This window comes from Buteo buteo, chromosome 4 (genome assembly GCF_964188355.1).
Source record: "Buteo buteo chromosome 4, bButBut1.hap1.1, whole genome shotgun sequence".
Lineage (NCBI taxonomy): Eukaryota > Metazoa > Chordata > Aves > Accipitriformes > Accipitridae > Buteo > Buteo buteo.
In genome coordinates this window covers 61,141,269-61,162,050 of record NC_134174.1, presented here as the reverse complement: position 1 = coordinate 61,162,050, position 20,782 = coordinate 61,141,269, and the positions used below count along the sequence as shown (strand labels likewise).

Genomic DNA, 20,782 nt, shown 5'->3' with positions numbered 1-20,782 from the left:
TGACTCATTTTGACTAGGTTTTTTCAGTTCTCCATAATTTTTTTCTTTGATTGGCTATTCCATATTATTTCCTGTCTTGTTTTCTAATTATTTCAGTCACACTTACGTTCAGCTTCTGACCAGGTTGCCCTTTCTTTCACTCATATTTTACCCTTATGCTTTTACTTTAATTATGGTTTTAACCTGCAGCTACTTTCAAAATTTTTCTGTGTTACCAAAAGCATTACCAGAATGAAGGAAAATAATATAAAATAAAAATAAATAAAATAAAATAAAAACCACAAATAGAACCATCTGTTTCTTTCTTTATATTTGCACACTGCCTGATCTCAACTAGCATTCCAAAATCCTCTTAAATCCAACCAAAATTGATCTGCCTCATCTATGGATCACTGGTATTTTTTCTGCAGAAATCCCTGGCCCACAATTTGGGCACCTCTATCACAGGAACAAAAATCATGATACCAAAGAAAAATCTAACAGTTCATAATGAGTACATTCATCAAAATGTCTTAAAGACTTAAACAGATTTATGGGCTCTATACTACAAAATATAATATACCAATGCAGATAAAGTCTCAAAATAATTATCATATTTATTTTTTATAAAGCATTCTTTATTCTAAATACCTCCTGTTAAAATCATGTCTACCAATAAAAATATGTACTCTTACAGACTAGGGTTGAAAAAACAAGTCATAAAATTTATAATTTTACTGGTCTTATAAATTGATTTTAGCCATTATTGCACTGCACATAATTCACTAAAAGTGATGGAATGCTTATTTGGTTGATAGCTAATGTATCCCTGAAGAATAAAAGCTATATTAATACATCATTTTGCCATAAAGGTGATATAGACAGCAAAAGAACATTTTGTCAACTTCAGGAAATAAGAGAACTATTAAGAATTATTTAAAGCATCATAAAGCAGCAGCAAAATGTGCAATTGTCAATAGGGGTAGACATTAATCTTTCCATCCCCTTGAACACACTTTCTACATATTGTGCTTGAGTTTACCAGATATGCAGCTTTATGCACTGACTACTGCATGTTAAAGTGCTGAGAAACAAGTGAACCCTTTAAATGAATAATATTCCTTGAGTAGCAAAGGTCCAGTTAAAGAAACATCAATAATAGAGAAGAAAAAATCATGGGATGAAACTTTCTAGCACCCTCCTAGATTCAATCTCAACTACCTTTATGACTTCATATTGAATATATCCCCCCTTCCCCCATTTAATTATAAGGGAAGCAGTTACTGTCAGCTTTAAAATCACCCATGCAGGTGAAAAAGCAGCCCTATGGCAATATACAAAAACCACCCAGAGTATTGGGCTTCTTTCTCTCATTCACTTCAAGGACAATCCTCCAATGCCACAATCACAAAACTAAACAGACTGAATAGGTTAGGGTACCCTAGAATCCTCAGTGTACCAGGCTTTTCTGCTTAAACCATACAGGAATAAGACTTGTTGGTCTGTCAAACACATAATTCTTCCACTAGCATCACACATTTATACCAATCAGTGCTATCAGACATTATGGTAGATACTGAACTTTATTTATAAGTACTTTCTCACTACTTTTAAGAGGATTGTTTACATGGAATGAAATTATGCCTCTCTGAAATATCAGGATTTAAGGTGTTGCTCCCACAAGACAGTTTCTTTCTCCTCCTTTCCTTAACTGGGAGAGCATCAGTAAATTATCATCTTGTTCTCAGAGCATCCAGACCAAACAACAACTGCAAAATGATGATTCTGAATGTAAAGTTTCTCTTAAAAATATTAATCTGATTTTGAATCATTAATTTAGCTGATCAACTCATCTGCATTATCGAATAAACATTTAACCTTTAAAGAAAAGTTAATTTGGCATTATATTAAAAGTTAAATTCACATTACATAAAATGTAATTTCTTTTTTTTTTTCCTTCCAGCAAAATGACTTACCTGTACATTGTCCTCCATTTGTGGGATCCCCATAATATCCTGGCATACACGTTTCACATTGTTTTCCCGTTGTTAAGTTTTTACATTGATCACAGACATTACTGTTGATGCAGGTGCTGTGGCCATTACACTGGCAAGCTAGAATATAACATTTAAAAAGCCATTACTAAATTGCTCTTGGGAACAAAATCATTCCTATGTGATTACAAAATTGCAGCAGAATCTGAGGGGTTTAATCTGACTAATGACCAGCATATATATTTGTACTTTGACATAGAACCTTTTTAAAATAGCATTGTGACAAGACATGAATTCACACACAAAAGACCACAGAAGTTGACTACATGGTGACGGGTGAGTTTAGGGTGTGTGAGAAAGTCTTTTTTGCCATTCTGAGTGACTGACTCCAATCCTCATTTTTAAAACGCTGCCCGGTCACTTAAGAAACCTGTTAAGAGGCAGTAAGTCACCAACTGAGACCAAATTAAAGCCCCATACCTACATGCAACCTGCTGTGAAGCATTTGAAAGGCTACTGTGATGGAGAACATCAACGGCTCACACTAACTTATACCTGCTGGGGAGAGAGAACTTACAAAAAAATTAACCAAAGATCATCTTATTTTTAACAGTTCTGATCCTCGCATTAGCTTTGGCATACTAAGGGGTTTTAAGGACATGCGGGCCATATCAAACAGCCCCAGTCCCTCCTCACTACAGTCAACTCTGGTGAATGTAAAAACACTGGACTCCTATTGACGTAAATTTTTTATGCCTGACCTTAAAAGCATACAATTGCTTTTTGTCAAATAACAACACTATAAACCACTGATCTTGCACCACACCTCCACTCCAGTGCTCCATGTTTTGGAGAAACTCAGCAAGTACTGATCACTATTGCTGGAAAATCACAAAGTGAATTCTGCCAGAATCATTGATCCTGCTGCCAGGATTCGGCTGAACACCCAAGAGGTTTTGAAAGATGACCTCTCTATAGAGTGGGAACTCAGAGCTGATAGTGCTCAGCAGATTAGCAATCTGTCAATTACAGCAGCTTGTCAAATGTCAGACTATGTCAAACCTGTCGATTCCTTACTGGCAAAGGCTGTGTAAGACTCAGCAGAAGACAGCTCAGTAAGATTTTTTTAATTATTTTTATTTTTTTAAATTTGGATTTTTAATCTAATGTCACAGTGACTAGTGTCTTGGCTAGGGGAAAAAAAAAAGAGAGAGAGAGGGAGAGGAATCTCACTGCATGATTTAAAAGGTTTTAGAGCTGTTTTAGAATTTAGTAACTTAATACATTTACAGCTATTGCCAGGCTTGGCTCATAAACCGTTAAATCTCCCAAGTTGACAATCTCTTCCTTCTTCTGTAGCTATGCCTATAGAACTTGCAAACAAGTATCAAACGTTTCTGTACTACTGGAAAAGAAGTTTTCTCACTGTCTTGACTAAATCTCTTTAGAAATTACAAGTTTTACTCTTCCTAAAACCACTTGAATTTTAGACAACTTCGTGACAACTTCCTCCAGGCAGTTTGCCATTCTGCAGTTTGTTGCCTTTCTCAGAAAAAGCCACACAAAAATACCATGAATTGCAGCTCCATTTTGGGTTTACGTGTCTTACACATTAAGTTTCTTAAAGCAAATGTTAAAAAGCAAAATGCAGCTCAATAAATCAAAGTAAAAACAGATAGTGCATTAAATAGATGTTCTATTAAAGTAAAGTAATGTTGCCTAACTAAAGAATGTATCATAATGCAGGGAAAATGTTTCATTCTGATATTCTCTAACTAGTGAGTCATTGATTTATAAATTTTCTATTCTTCCTAATGCTTAGTTTTGTATTTCTTAATTTTTGTGTTATCTAAAGGATAATGAAAGCAACCTTAATTAAGGAAATTTTTTATTGTGAATTTTAGTTTGCTGCACGTCATAATATTATCTGGTCATATATGATAGCTCTTAATTCTTACAATTTGTTAAGACAAAGAAAATGGAAGAGATTTAAATCAAATTCAAAAAAATATGTATACAATAAGAAGCAATACAATCTACAATTGACATGACACACCATTTAAAATTATATTATGTATTTGCTGATTTTCCTAAAAATATGTATCTCATTGATAAAAGTGAAGAGCCAGAAGAATTATACAATTCAACAACTTTCTGTGATACAGATGAGTGCGATCAAACTGGAGACATCAGTATTAAATAATTAAAATAATAATTAAAATAATGAGATACTGTAATAATCATTTAAATAAGACCAAGGAGTTACATTTTTAAAAGTCATTTTTTCTTTCAGTGATTTTAATGTACATCACTGGCGGCAACAGAATAATTTTCTTCACACACATAAATGTGATTTAGCTGAATCTTCAGTGAGGCTGCCCTGGAGGCAAGCAATTTTGGGGTGGTTTTTTGGGTTGGTTTTTTTTTTCAATTTTTTTTTTGACCTCTGTGGTGAAATGGTTGATGATGCTGACAATTGTTAATAATAATAGTTTTAAGAAAATACTTAATACTAGGAAAATATATTAAAAGGATGTCTGCATTACAATCTGGATCTAGTGTAAAGATACTTCATCTAGTTTTAAACAAACTAGTTAGAATCAATTCAAGCTTCTCTTCAGAGGAGGAATTTAGGCTTTAAAGACAAACTTGGGCTTGCATTCTACTTAAACTACTCTTCTCATGAGAAGAAAAGCCAACACTATTTACTTTTTCTTCTTTTTTTATATATATGTATACATGATATTTGCCATTTTATTTATAATAAAAGTTCAGTTAAAATACAAATCTAATGAAAAAAATTAAAATTTATTCATAGCAAAAAACATACTATGACAGCTGCTTTGAGGACTATTGATTTCAAAATGACCAGTCACAAAAAGAAACATTTTTTATGCTACCTGCTGAATACTAGTTTTAAAGATTTAAATGGAGAGAAAACGAGAATGAATTTAAAATACTTACCACCAATACAATTGCCCAGAGGCATTATAAAGAGCATGGTTATGAACTACAAAGAAAACTAAGTGCATACATGAATGAACATGAATAGTTTAGCCGACTATTCATCAATGTGGCAGAATCATCTTCAAACTACATGTCATAACCTATTTATTTTTATTTTCATCCAAACTATAAACTGCTCAGTAGGCTTAGAGAGAGAGAGAGAGAGACTTAATATCAATTCTATCTTACTTCAAGTACATCAAATGATTGCTGTACTAAAAATAATAAACTGTGTTAGTACAACCCATTACAGATAATATTTTAAGAAAATGAAAACAAAAGCTTAGGAACAAAACTGACAGCCTATACCAATCAAAATTATATTTGACCATCAACTGAAATTTTAGTTCTATGACTTCTGTAGGATTTGCCTCAAACTCATAAAACTAGTGGGTTTTTCAGCTAAAGTGGAGCTTCAGTGAATTCTTGATCAGAATATACAATGAATACAGAATTTTATCTATGAAGAATAAGTATTAAGCAAATAAGCTGATGAAATCTTCTAACTCAAACATTTTAGACAAGCGATTTATATATCCTTTACAGTTTCACTAGTGGTAGCTACTAGTACTGCAGTGAAAGTCTAACAATGCACTTACTATCAACATACCTGTATTTTAACATACAAAGTACTGAAGTTCCCGTGCAATGTAATGTCGTTCTGTTGTTTCCAGAAATTTACTGGAGGCTTTGTCCTGGTTTTGGTTGGAATAGAGTTAATTTTCTTTCTAGTAGCTGGTATAGAGTTATGTTTCGGATTTAGTATAAGAATGTTGATAGCAACAACTGAAAACATCAGTGTGTTAAGTAGTGTTTATACTAAGTCAAGGATTCTTCAGCTTCTCATGCCCAGCCAGCAAGAAGGCTGGAGGGGTACAAGAAGTTGGGAGGGGACAGAGCCAGGACAGCTGACCCAAAGTGGCCAAAGGGGTATTCCATACCATACGACATCATGCCCAGTATATAAACTGGGGGAAGTTGGCCTGGGAGTGATCACTGCTCAGAAACTAACTGGACATCGGTCAGCGAGTGGTGAGCAACTGCGTTGTGCATCACTTGTTTTGTATACTCCAATTCTTTTTATTATTATTGTTGTTGTTGTTGTTATTGTCATTTTATTCTTCTTGCTATCATTATAATTTTCTTCCTTTATGTTCTATTAAACTGTTCTTATCTAAACCCACAAGTTTTCCTTTTTTTTTCCCAATTCTCTCCCTCACCCCACTGGGTGGGGGGAAGTCAGTGAGTGGCTACGTGGTGCTTAGTTGCTGGCTGGGGCTAAACTGTGACAGGCTTCTTTGTTCAGGAAATGGTTTGGATTTTTTTGGTTTTAATTTAGAATATTTGACAGTGTTCACTTGGTTTTACATTTCACTTTAGTATTCTAAAACTTAAAAAAAAGAAATCCACTCTCTACCTATGTATTTAAAAAAAAAAGTCACCAAAATAAAACTTTCTTCAGAGATTCTGCTTTCTAAATAATATAGTGATACATACACTTAAATATAAATATATATATGAAAACACACAGATATATACATACACACACACACACACACACAGAGAATACACTGATAAAAAAGTACCCAGGAGAGCACACAAACATAGCTGCATATACCCATAAAAGTTTTGATCCTAGAGAAGCTCCAGCTTCCAAATTTATCATCAGTAGGAACACTTGCTGGCAAAATAACTTTAGCACAATTACACCATTTATTCTAAAAAAAAGTTTTCAAGCTGTCTTTTAAACTGTATTATTTATTGTAAATTACCACTGGAGGTCTGGCAAACTCCCCAGTGTGCTTTTCATTTGCCTGTAACTACTACACCGCTGCTTTCACACACTGCTTGCAGGATTTGAGTATTTCCATACAGGAGATGGTACCAGCTCAGCTTCCACGGTCTTGAAGTACCTGATGCCTTGCTTACTTTTCCAACGAACTTTAAAATTAAAATACTATAATCAGATTGATAGGGCTTAAAATTAGACTTCGGAGATTCTCTTTAAGATTACAAAAGCATACATTCTATTTACTCAAAGTGTTTAAAAGGTAGACTGGAGGCACAGCTCAGATATTTGGCAGCCCCTCAGTCTCACAGCCAGCTGGGCTTTTGTGTGTGCAGCAGCGATGCAAGAAGTTCCTGCTCCTGGGCACCACCAGTTGCCTATAGATAATTTCTCCCCAGCTGCACTCTTCTTTGATGGATACAGAAGCCAGAAGAAAGCAAAAGCTGAAGCAAATTCATATAGTTGGATTTAAAAAAGTAGAAGGATAGGATGGGTGAAAAATTATTTATAAATAAATGGCAATTTTGGTTAAAATGCATCAAATTTCACATGCGAACCTTCATGACAGTGAGCACATTTGTGTTCGGCAGACAGAGACTAACAAACTACACATTTAAGAAATATTTTGGAAAAACAAATCTCTCATGCAAAGGTTACTTGTATTACTCAAAATAATTATGCTGATTTGTCATGCTTAAACAGAGAAACACCTCTTATTTCATATATAAGAAAGAACGGAAGCAGACCTTACCTGGACACTGGATAAAAGACCACTCATAATTCTTCTCTTTTGGACAAAGAGTAGCATCAAGCACCATTTCATTAGAGTGCATGCCAACAGGCTTCATGGGGCCTCTTGATGATCCTTCCAAACATTGCCCTTTTCCAGTGTTACTGGGATCGTTACACCATCCGCACCCAGGCTGTTCCAAACACTGTCCGCAGGTCCTCAGTCCGGAGCAGTTTTGAGCTTTATTACATGGAATAAAGTATTAATGCTAAGGGGTTTTTTTTGTTTTGGGTTTTAGTTTGGGCGTGTTTGGTTTTTTTTTAAATTAAGATGCTAGGATTTTACAACAGCTGATGAAGAAACAATTTTGCATTTCTATTTCCTTGTGTAAATTAAAAAAATTTCAGTAACATCAATAAGAATATCTCAGTTTTCTTTAAGAGTTGTACTACTTCAAAGATCACAAAATACACAGCAGGTGTTTGTTACACCACAATGCAACAACAAAGATTTCAAATGAACAAAGATAATGAAGCAGTACAATAATATTACACATCTTCATTAAATCCCATGATAAAATCTACATTCTGTGCTTATTATTAATATATATTATGGGATGCATATATTACTAATTCTACTGATGTAAAGAGCCCTTCCAAAAGGAAGGCTCTAGATCTCAAGACAAGGTCAATAATCCAAATAAGAGTGATAATAATAACCCAAAAATTGTGATAATTCAAATTCAAACCAAAAATTTATTTGGGTATGCAGTATTCTGGGATCACACCTGAGTATTCACCTACAAATATGACTCAGTCTTGTTATGTAGAAATTTTGAAACAAGCTAGCATACTACATATCTTTCCAAAAAGAGGATTCTTAAACTACAAGTCATAATTCAATCCCATTTAATTGAACTATATCTTGAGTCTCATCTGTTAGAGTGAATCTGGTTTCATTTTTTAATTTGCATACAAAAAAGCAAATCTCCCTCTAGATCTTTTATATTCTACTCTTTTTAAATAATTTATCATGAAATGGTCTTCCTGATATTTTAAATCTGTTTAGAACCAAATAAAATTCATATTCTGAAGTTACTGCCATTTCTTATTAGTAAGAAATTAACAATTTAGTATCTTCCGAAACACCATTAGAGTTCACAAGTTTATTTGAGCTTTTTCTGTGACATCTTAAATGTTTTAACTTAATGATGTAACACTGAATCAAATTAACATCAGAATCATTTGAACATTGATCTCTATGGGTCCCCGTCTCTTCTCACGTTAACTCTGTGGACACTTACAAAATAAATTTTACAAGCATACATGAACTTCAGGAAGATCCTACCAGGAAGACAGAAACAGTCTAAGTTACTTTTTAAAAAGAAGGTATTTTAAAGGTTCATGGGGGTTTTTTTGGAGGACACTCAGATGGCTTCTACATGAGTGTAACCTCTCAATTTGGGTCAGCTGCAGCCAGGACACTATATCCACCTAATACTCAGGTTCACAGCTACCTGGACCACTCTGCTCCATAAAAGCAATACTTGAATCCATGTTATATAGGGTATACTAAGCAGAACAATTTCATTTCTAATTAAATAAACTGACAGCAGAATAAAACTAGCTACTCTGACTTCAGCAACTATTAAAATCGTTTAAAAGTAATGAAAGTTGTCATGTCAGAGAAAAAAATACTCTAGTAGTCTAAAGATACATGCAGATATCAAGAAAACAGGCAGTTAAGAATCTGAATGAAATCTCAAAAGGACTTTAACAGTGCAGAAAGCTGGAGCATGAGTTGTTGTATCATTAGACTTGGAAGGATCCAAAATAGGAGGAAATGTTTCAAGTTTCCCAAATATGGGAAGGGACAGGGGGGAAGGAGCTCATCTGTTCTTGGAAATCAGTGTCAATCATGTGACAAATCAGTTTTAAACCAGACCTCATCAGATCTGAAGCTGAATGATGCAAATTTAGTTTTTTGAATATGTTAGAAGATCAGCAGAAAAATAAAGACCATCATTCTGTACCGGCTGGCTTGCCCTTTCAGAGATGCACTGTAGATGATCCAAACAATTCTCATGCTGCTATTTATAAAGCTAGGAGAAAACAGCTCTGAAGTATCAGCTGCACTGTCTTCATGGAATGTAAAACAGAACCGAAAGTGGAAATCCTCAGATACTCTCTGTAGTGGCATTCAGCTAAAAAACTGAAGAGAGCTAACTGAGAAGTTATTGTTTGTAGAAAAAAGGGAATATTCAAGTAGAATATTTTTTTTTAAATTCTAGAGGTGGTCTGAGATTTTCAACTGTCAGCTATTCAATCAAAAGTCATAATGGATGGAAGACGTGGGGAAGAATGGAATGCAACTTTTTGGCAAGCAGGTATTAAAATGACAAAATGTCACCAATAAAACAGTATTCTTCATTTTAATTCCAAGTTGTGAAAATAAATGTGAAGTTCTCAGTTGTTATATTTTTTCCTTTCAAATCATACGTGCTTGTGTGATTTTTTTCATTCAGAGCAAAACATCCAAAAACTCAGAAATAAGTCATTCAAAATAAAAATAAAATTTAAAAAAGAGGATTTTTTTTTTTTACAGGTATAGTTACATTCCATTCTTCAAGTAAGTAGAAACACTACCCCTTGATAAAGGAATCCACTTAATACTTCATTACCTCAGTAGCAATAATGATGTATCTAACTAATAAAATTTTCAAGTCATTTAGACTGAAGATGCCTGAACTATGTTTCATTTCAACATTCATTTTCTTGTTTAAATGCAAAATATCTAATGCTTTAAATCTCTGAGGGAAAAAAAAACCTGCTTATGGACATGGAAACTTGTTTCATACAAAACTAACTTTACATAATGATGAACTGGTATATAGCAAATCCTGTTCACCTTATTTAATATAAACTTTTACAGACCTGACAAAAAATTCCAATTAAATTAAAAACAATTTCTTGTGTTCCCCAAACAAATTGAATCTGCATGATGTGCAAATACTACACAAACACAAAAACAGAATTAAAAGTTCAGGCTGACATATGCTATTTTAAATATATGCTATTTTAAAAAGCTAAGATCATTCATGTGACATTCTGTCAATTTTATCTCCAAATTTTCAATCTACTTATCTTCTGCCATAACTCACTATCAATATTTTATAAGTTAGAAAATTGATTCCTTATAGGAGTGAAAAAAAGTTTAGTGAACTGTTGTGAGAGAGAAACATTTACATAATTACAGTATTATTACTCCAAATACATGGGACAAGAGATTAAGTGTTCCTAATATTTCTTTATTTTTAGACCATACATGGGCTGATGGCTGGGTTTAGAGGACATAAGGACCCAAGGAACGTGTAAACCCTACTTCTAGTCCACACTGAACCTGGACACGAGGACCTGGATTAACATCTGAAATTTACTAACTATGCATACAAGTTTACCAGAACAGGTCAACATTGTACTGGTTCAGTATATCCTATGATTACTAAGGATGAAAAAGGAATCTCAATTAAGAGGAATACAGCCTCTTGGTCAGTTTTACCTGAAAGAAAAATTTTCCTATGCTTGTTTTCCTTTAACCCAGATATATGTAGTGACCTGATACATACAGTCATTCTTCTCTCCTAAAACTACAACGTATCAATGGTTCCTATTACATATGTGGCAGGACCTTACTTTACTTAGTATTTTCCCCATGCTTACGTGAAAGCAAGTAACAACCTTTTGTAATTTTTTGTATTTGTATCCAAAATCTATTAAACGGAAACATGATCTAATTATGCCCCTGAAGCAAGTTGCTTCTTGTCAACATCATGAATCCTGCCAGAACATATCTAGAAATAAAGTGTTCCAGAGGCGCCGATATCAAAAGATCCTTAAGGAGAGGGAAAGGAAGTTGGAAGTAACTGAAAAAAAAACCCTCTCAGAGAAAAGCAATAATAAGATTTCAATGGTACACTTCAGAAGTCCTATATATTAAGGTTGGGTCCCACTGGATTGGAGTCTTTTACAGGTAGAAAATATTTTAATCAAATCTTGAAGGACAGTAAAAATACTAAGAAACAGTCTTCTGCAGGATGGTGACTGAGGAATTGTTCCAAATAAAACACAACTGAGACAAGAATCTAAGGCACCAGGCAGCTTGCTCCAGCATCTGCGTGAATTATGGCACCGATATACACTGGAACTGCATGGTGCTGAACTTAACAAGGTCCAGTCACTACAGACTTGGGAAGAAGTAGATTCAGCTGAACGGTATACTGAAAAGTACAGTGAGTAGGTTTCTTATTCTCATAGGGAGGCATTGTATCAATTTCTGATGAAAAGTGCTTCCAAAGGGGACATCTGGGGGGTATCTTTGCTGCTTGACCAAGAAATCGCTTGCCTTTTATCTCAAGAGGATGAAACGAGCAACTTTGAACATTAATACAGCCTGACCCAGTCTGATCACATAGGACAAAGTTTCCTGCACCTCCTTTACCTGCCTGATGGCCTAGCAGGATTCCTTCTATTTCCATGGAGAGGATAAACAGTCTGCAAGGGTTAATAATCAGCATTTGCAAGTGAGAAGAATCTAAGGAAGACCATGACCATTTGTTTTGCATCTGTGTTACAATACTCTCAAGACTATTACTGCCATTATTTTAACACTGTTTTTATCTTTGCATGCTAGGAAAATGGGCTGCTTTGAGTCTGACAAAATAAATCAGAATCTTAAAAACTCTGAATTCAGCTCATCTCCTTTTTTTAACAACTTGATGTTGTATAAGTCTAAGTTCTACATATTATTTATCTAATTTTAACAGTATTGTGTTCCAGCTCATGGCCATTGTTTGACACACTAACACTGGTCATACAAATGATCATGGTATTTTTTCTTTATCTGAAAACAATAAACACTTTTTACTGTTTCAAAAGACTAAATATGTTTCATCGTAAAAGAATTGCCAGTTATTTATCTGTATCTAGAAAATACACAGTATCGACTGCTCACATTAGTAGCTATGTAAGGTCATTCATCTGAAATTATTTTTATCTTTAGTGAATGTGCTGAATCCTACTCATATAGATGCTCTTTTGAGTGGAAAAAAAAATACAACAGTATATTTAATAGGATGAACGTGTAGTAAGATACTCACGGGAGCACGTGGCAGTTTGCCATTCTAGACACTGTCCATATGGGAAGGAGATTATATAGGCATTTGAGTCAACACATCGTTTTGTACTGCTACACCACATACATTCCATACCATTACTCGTGCAGTTCGAACAGGTTGTTCGCAGGGAGCAGGGCTTTTTGCAGGGTCTGGCATTCTGGTTAGGACTGACTGGAAAAGAACCACAAAAATTTTTAATTTTGAACAGAAGTTCAATCTCCTTTTTCTTTAATCATATGTTCTATTAGAAAAATCCTTGTTGCAGTGAAAGTGGTTGCTTCCTTAATTAGCTATAAATAACTTCATCCAAACTTATGTTGCAGCATATAAATACAATAACATTTTATAAAAACTATTAAGTAATACTCAGCATGAGTTACACTATAGAGTTCCTTTAAAAAATTTCACAGCAATTTTATCTATATACTGAAATAACACATTCAATATTAATTGCATGATAATGTCAGTTTATTTACATGCACATACATGACATAAAATACATCTCAAACTTCTATAACAAGTACAGTAGAGTTCTGGGCCTATCATTCCCGTTAGTTTAACAGTATGTAAGCAACAAATATTCTACCTGTGACTTACTTATCCCCTAAAATTTTGCCTTACAGTGTGCATATGAAAGTCACTAGAATCCAAAGGGAAAGTAATAAAATGAACATTGTTCAATGCAAAACAGATTTGGGTTGGGGTTTTCCTGTTGTTGTTTGGTTGGGGTTTTTTTGATTGGGGGGGGGGGTGGGTGTGTTTTTCTCTACTAGTGACCATATTCTGACTAGGTTAATGTTGTACATTATCTCAAAAAGTCATAACACACAAAAAGAACTTGTATACACTAACTCCTGATTTTTGCTTTGATTTCAAATAAAACTGTAAAATGTACAAGAACAAGAGTATAGTAATTCTTAGGTAGGAACACAGAAGTATACATAGTACTATATTTTCCACACAGAAGTGCCATGTGAAACATCAGGATTAAGCCCTCCTATGTATTGCCATGTTTTTGTGTATTATTGATTCACATTCAATACTACCCGAGTTCTCAAGCCATTCTGCGTTGCTAATATAGTATGCCAAATCACTTAACCAAGGGTGTTCCTGGATTTGACCTACTATGCATGTATACAAGCTGTGGTTTGCAATTAATAAAAAATATACAGAAAAATCTAACAAAAATCAGCTGAACTGTAAAAGTACTCTCATACAGCTGAAGTACTTTGACTTCTACAGTCTTAGAAGCACCTCAAGATCACAAAAAAAAGGTAAAACAAGACACCAGGAACAGACACATATAATGTTGATCTAATTGCAAAAAATTGCATCTTAATAACGTCATTTATGTTCCACCTAGTGTATCCTTTACATTTTGAGATGTCTCTTCCATTGTGACTATATCTTCTACTATTTTGAGAAACATCTGGTAAATAATTAACTATTAACTCAAAATTAAGAACACTGTGAAAGATGAAAATTTTAGGAAATACAGATAGCAGTAGCAACAAGTGTACAACATATACTTTAAAATTAACATTACTGTTTGGAATTGCTTATAAGAGAATAAAGAATTAGTAAGATCACGCTTTGGTTACGCAGATTAACAACTCTGACAATTTCACAGCAAAACCATCAGACTGATAGGCAGTGTACCCAACACACCAACAACGCAGCTATTTTCCAGTTTTGCACAGATAATGCACAAAATAAATCTGAAGGGCAGATTTAAACTTCATGTGCTCAACCTCACAGCTATGCAGAGAAACATAGGACAACTGAAGCATGAAAATCATGCTATCAAGTAACTTTGCCACAGTAATTTTTACACACAAACCAACCTACAAGATGGAAACAAGAACTTTGGTTTCGTCAGTCTTTCAGACCGTTAAAATGTTCACTGATGTTCAGCGAGATTCAGAAAGAAAATATCAGCCTTACTGAACACCTCCACAGACACTTTTGTGCTACAATCACTGTTGTCACTGACTACTACTGCCTTAGAGGCAATTTATAAGACTTCTGGTGTAATGCAAACTAAGCCATGTAAACTAATTCACAAAGAAATATTTGCTGCTTTAGGAATATTATTTGTTTTCTAGATTAAAGCTCCATATTTTTCAAAAAATATAAAAGTATTTTTTTTAATTGTTTAATCCAAATTGTCCAAAAATTCCCCTTAGCCAAATGAAAGCCCAAACAGATTGCTAATCATGACAGTGACAGTAACTGAGTATAAGAGATTGCTTACCAACAGGTTTTTCACACACAAGACCATCTGCCATTGCAGTGCATGGGTTCGCTTTCAGACCTGCCACCTCTGCTCTTTCTAGATATGCACAGAAGCCAGAGTCATTTGGCTCTCCAGGAAGCCACTGCAGAGTTGTATTTGTAAAAGGAGACATGTCATCCCATCCCCAGTAGGAGATGTTGATCTTGCGTAAACCTACCCAAGGTGAAATTTTCTATGAATCAGAATGAAAGAAATGTGAGATAATTAGTTAAATGATTTTTTTTGTTGTTGTCAAAACATTTCAAAGAATAACTCAACAGCAACAACTTCACATTTTGAGAATTCACCATGTTCTTCTCTCGCTTTATCACCTCAATGGTCATTGTCCATATAGTTTTTATCTTAATTGTTCTACATTGCTGACCCCCCCCAAAACCAAACAAAAACACCACACCCACTATATGCTTCTGTTCTACTCAACATCTCTGTTTGTTCTATTCAAAGTCAATCCTGATTACTATTATTTGATAAAGAGTCAGACACCAGGCCAAATGGTCATAATGAAATTGTTTTCTTGGGGGATTTTTTGCACTGGCTGCTATACCAATTACTAATTGCTAGGCCAACATGGATAATAAAATACGCATAAGTCAACAGCAATTCACAGAAATCAAACTTCAGAAAAAAAACCAGGATAAATATTCCATCCTCTCAAATCTGTATTGCTGATACTGATCAACATCTTTAGCCAAATCAGAGAGATAGATGAAAGTGGCACATGCACAACTCCAATGCCATTAAATAGACATTGAATACACTTCTATTATTGATTCATAAAGCTATAAAACAAAAAAACCAAACTAGTCTAGAAAACACAAAAGCATTAGTACTCAAAAAATATTTAGGACATATCGGTAAAATTACATGACACGAATTCGACCCATTTTTATCATTTTATCTTCTCTATACAATTACCAAGAGAAAAAGTCAATATTGAGGAAGAAAGGCTTTTGCCTGTTCCAGGATAAATCTACATATATTTCTTGCTCCTATCACTGTAAAAAAATCTCAAGATACTGAAAACAAACACTTTTCCTCATGTAATCTCTGTGCAGGCAGTTTTTCATTAACCCCAGTTTAAACATAAGGAACAGAGATATAGAGAGACTACAGGCTGTGACAGGTATGTGGTGGTAGGTGAATACCAGAGAGCCCAGCACAGTTATCTGCACTAGGCAAAGGACAGATGTTGTCAGCTCCAAAGCACAGATGTTGATCTGATTGTGAATTAGGTTCTCAACTGATTAAATTTACAGGCCAAGGTAGGTAAAACACTATAATATACCTAAAGGGAACCTGCCACAATTCAAGATCTATGTGGTATTTCACAAGTGAACCAAGTCACTGCCATCATCTCTCAGAGAGATCTTTCATCTTTGATCTCACATCTTTCTTTGGCCACTCAGGTTTAATCCATGGCTGAAAATCTTACAGACCTCTTAAATCTACACCTGATCAGAGCATTCCTCTTTTTCCCCTGCCTCATTAGATCAAACTGAAATATGAAGGATTATTAACTTTTCTTCAGAAATACCACTGGTAATTACTTTTTTAAAAAATCAGTAGGTAGATATTAGGTCAGTATTCCTGACCTCCCTAAAATGTACTCCCTATGCTCTCTCCTTCTTCTGTCCTATCAGTTAGGAGCATGATCAAACAAGAATTGCTACAGCATCTAACAGACTTACAGATGCAAGAACAAACTTAAATAAACCAGAAAACAACTAAGAAATGTTCCATTCCTTAAGCAGTGATGTACTCTGGGAGATTATCAAACACCAACAAGAACATCCAGCAAAAATGCCACCACCCATTCTTCTGTCTTCTGTATTTACTTCATAACTTCATTGCTACCCCAGGTGACCAAATTTCCAGGTGTCTGTGAGAGCTCCCAGATCCTGCATACTAGAAAGAACATGATGGAAGCTGTAAAAGTGGAACTTGGGCACCTGGAAAATGGTAGATAGTACATCCGTTGTCTTATTTGTTACTTAGTCTCCTAGACTGCTGTATATGTGTGTGGTCCACACGCATCAGAAAACCTTAGATATTTATGCATGACTCTAGACATCTTGCTGTAGAACACTAAGCATGCACACCAGGCATGTATAAAAAATGTCAGGGACTTAGGCAGGATAAATTGCTGACAAACACAGGCCTAAAACAACCCTAAATGCCTACTTTGGGGCTGAGGAATTCCAGCCAAGAGAACCTTCAACATATTACTGACTATTTCAATTGCACTGCCAAATAATTTGGCCTCAGCATCAGTATATAGAAAACAGAGAACCTATCCCAGCTATAGTGAAAAGTATGTCAGGCCAATAATGAAAACTGATGGTGCAGCAGTGACATTTGGAGAGAAATTCTTCTATTTGAGTGGGAGAGTGTCTCAGAACCCCTTTAATGATAGCGAAGCCCCAAGGATGATCACAAAAGCCAGAGCAGCCTTAGGAGATACAAGCAGCACCCCTGAACTGAAAGACTTCTAGCAAAAGCAACACGTATCGTAGTCACCATCATTCTTAACAGCTGTAGTATCTGGACAACTTATAATCATCATGTCAGATATCTCAGATTCCCTATGTACCATCTTTGGCTCTTTGCTAGTGTAACACAACAAAGTACAGACCTGAGCGCTGATTAGCATGCTATCAAATACGCACCATCAAAGCTACTGCCTTGCAGGCTCACTTATGCTGCTCTGGGCATGTTGTTAGGATGCCAAAAACAGATTATCCAAAACATTTTTTTAATGTCTGATTAAAATATGGTAAATAGCTGAGAAGTAGGCCACCAAAATGCTCCAAGGACATGCTTAAAGCACATATTCAATTATGTGGCATTAACTCCATGATGTGCTGGACTACAGCTGAAGACTGCTGGCGATAGCAGAGATTGTGTGTTGATATCACCAAAGCTTATCAGAAAAAATGACTGCTGCTGCACTGCATGAAAGCCAACAGAAGAAAACAAATAGTGAATAGAGAATTCGGGAAGTTCCACCCATGACACCTGCAGCCACCAGTGTGCTGTGACTATCAAACTAATTTCTTCACAAAAAAAAGCATAAATTTAGTCCTTATCTCTCAAACTGATGAAAGGTTCAGTCATAATAGCTGAGAGTCTCAAAGTACTTGAAGCAACTGAGGGACTTCAAAGGTGCCAAATGAGGATGCCAGTCCAGTTTCTTCTTCAGGCTTAAGAAATAATGAGAGTTGAACACCCTTCACTTGAACTCTATGATTGTTACATTTAATGCAAAATGAATGTAGGAAACCGATTCCTTTACTTTGAGTAACTTGCTAAAGATGCTTCTGAAGAGGCTCAGACAGGAAGGAAACCAGACTGCCTGTTCTCTGCACCCAGAACTCACTGATCTAAGATTCGAGTTTCCAGGCCTCTTGAAAAATATTGTTATCAAACCAGGTGGGTGAAAAACACAATACAAATCAAATCCTCACTTCAGAAAAACACTTGCTGACATGAAAACAGTCCCAAATATGTCTAATTTTTTCTTCTCAAGAGTACCAGCTTCTTTATTAGAAGGTCAGATGATCTTTGCTCAATGTGTAAGTGGGAAGAAAGTTACTCCTCAGAGAGTTCTGAAGACTTATTCCGTCTTTCTCAAGGTTTTGATGAATGTATACTTTCAAGATGTCCAAAAACCACAACCAAGAAATCTCTCCAGTCCTCACTGTATTTAGCACTTAGTAAGTTGTTCAGATTCAAAGTTGAAGAGGAACCTGCAACTCAGTCAGAATCAGTTGCTTTTCTATTTGAGGAAGGAGGAAAAACTCCAACACACATGTGACCACGTACACATGTGAACACATACACATGCAAGAGCTTGTCAGTAAACAATGACATGACCTAGTTCAGGAAATCATTCTTATTCAAGACACCTTTGCCTCAGCACAGCAGGGCCATCCTGCTGCTTAGTTTGTTACTAACGACCCAGAAAAGAGGTGAGTGGAAATGTACTGAAACTTTTTCTAAGTGATTTGACTGTGCCTATCTCAGTTCTTCAAGCTGACTATTAAAGTATCTGATGTTTGTTACAGTTTTCCTGGGTGCTTTAAAGTAGTCCACACTTGCTGGAGTTGCCAGTCCACTGGGGACAGAAGTGAATAGGAACTCCAAAACCATGTGGTTCCTACCATTACTAGAATTTTCCTTTAATGCCAAATGCATGATCATCATGTGTTGCACTGGTAAGGAAGCAACAAGGTCATCTGGAGACCTTCCCTGGCTAAAGTCACCAGGACCCACACTAGCTCTTGCTTCCTAGCAGAATCTGTCCAATTTCACCAAGGCCGATATCTTTTGCTAGAATCTAAAGCTTTTATCAGAACTACCTTCTCCTTCATTGCTCTGAAATAGAAAAGGAAGGGAGCATTTGCTCTCTCTAGAGAAGGTGTAAGAGTTCCTTAATGCAAAGTACACTCTGCCACGCTCTAGGTTTCAAGAAAAGACTGGACAATCTAGTCCAGCTTGGGACTATAGCTACCTTCTCTCATTTAGAAGCCAAAGAAATGGTACAGCTCCATATTACAGCTGCTAGTACCTAGAAACTTGGTAAAAATTGTGGTCATTCTGCCCTCTTGTCTCTTGATTAACAAAGCAGTAGTGGGCATGCAGGGTGGAAGTAGACGTTGCTATTCATAAAGATTTCAGTCTCACAGAGAGGTATTGTAAAAGGGATGTCCCTTCAGATGTCACATACACATATGCACAAACATACAGAGACAGACCAGTGAATTTCAAGTGATACAGTGCATCCAAAAAGGCCACAAGGAAAATGTATTACTCATGTTCTATTAATATTCAGCTCTACCACTCTTCCATGAATATGGAACAGTAAGACAGGCAATATCTCCTACTTCTTTGTTGACATTATAAGTCCTAAAATTATTTAAATTGAAATCATTTTCTAGCTAGCAGAAATTAATTGTCTTATTTGTTTTAATAAGGTATTTTTTTTTTAATCAAGCAAAAGAAAATATCTTAACAGTTGGAAAAATTTAGTAATTAAAATCACAGCACTTCATATTTTTATACATTAGCTATCAAAATACTTCTTTATTTGATGTCTTCACTTCCCTTATACTGAAGCCTTATTACCTGCTACTACTGCTATTAATAAGTAATGAAAAAGCTTCTGTTTTGGATAGACATGAGACTAACCATTGTTTTGAATCGCAATCTTAAATTTTAATCTCTTAACCAAGATTCTCAACTGTATCTAGGGAATGATCTTCTATTTATGCCTCTAAATTTTTTTAACTTTTAAATGTCATTATCTTTTTAAATAATGATTTATCATTACTTTGGACATCAGCGTTGAACATTTTTGTTCCCATTTAAAATCATTAGGAGCTAAAAGCTACATTACATCTACATCATGATACATCCACAAAAAGTCACCAAAACAAATGATACCTTTTTGACTAAATAATACAGATAATTATTCTTGATAGGGTTTAGGAATTATTTGAATTACACTATAGATTTCTATGTGAAATGGCAAAGTTCATAAAACTTTGCCTTAATAAATTTTCCTTCATGTGGGAAGAGGAAAGCATAGGGAGGAAACAGTGGCTCGTAGGAGCAAATATGAATTCCAATCTACTATTTTTCTATTTTTATTCAACATGTATAGGACAGAATTTGCTTAAACATTATTATAGAATACCACTGCTCATATTCTGGCTGTTCAAATTGAAACAATTTTTTCTGGAATACTATCACTCACCATATTCTGAAAAATTATGTATACATTCAAATGTTTCAGTGGAGAGGTTTTTTAAAAAAT

The 20,782-nt window shown here is 35.1% G+C and overlaps 1 protein-coding gene across 1 annotated transcript in view; it reads right to left on the bottom strand.

Moving 5' to 3' along the window:
• Nucleotides 1–20,782, bottom strand: part of ATRNL1 (attractin like 1) — a 537,457-nt gene that overhangs the window by 390,810 nt on the left and 125,865 nt on the right. Inside the window, exons 16-19 of the mRNA XM_075026472.1 lie at nt 14,926–15,139; nt 12,654–12,842; nt 7,520–7,738; nt 1,956–2,093 (exon numbers count right to left, since the gene is read on the bottom strand). Of these exons, the coding sequence (XP_074882573.1) occupies nt 1,956–2,093; nt 7,520–7,738; nt 12,654–12,842; nt 14,926–15,139 (760 nt within the window). The remainder of the gene's footprint in view (nt 1–1,955; nt 2,094–7,519; nt 7,739–12,653; nt 12,843–14,925; nt 15,140–20,782) is intronic.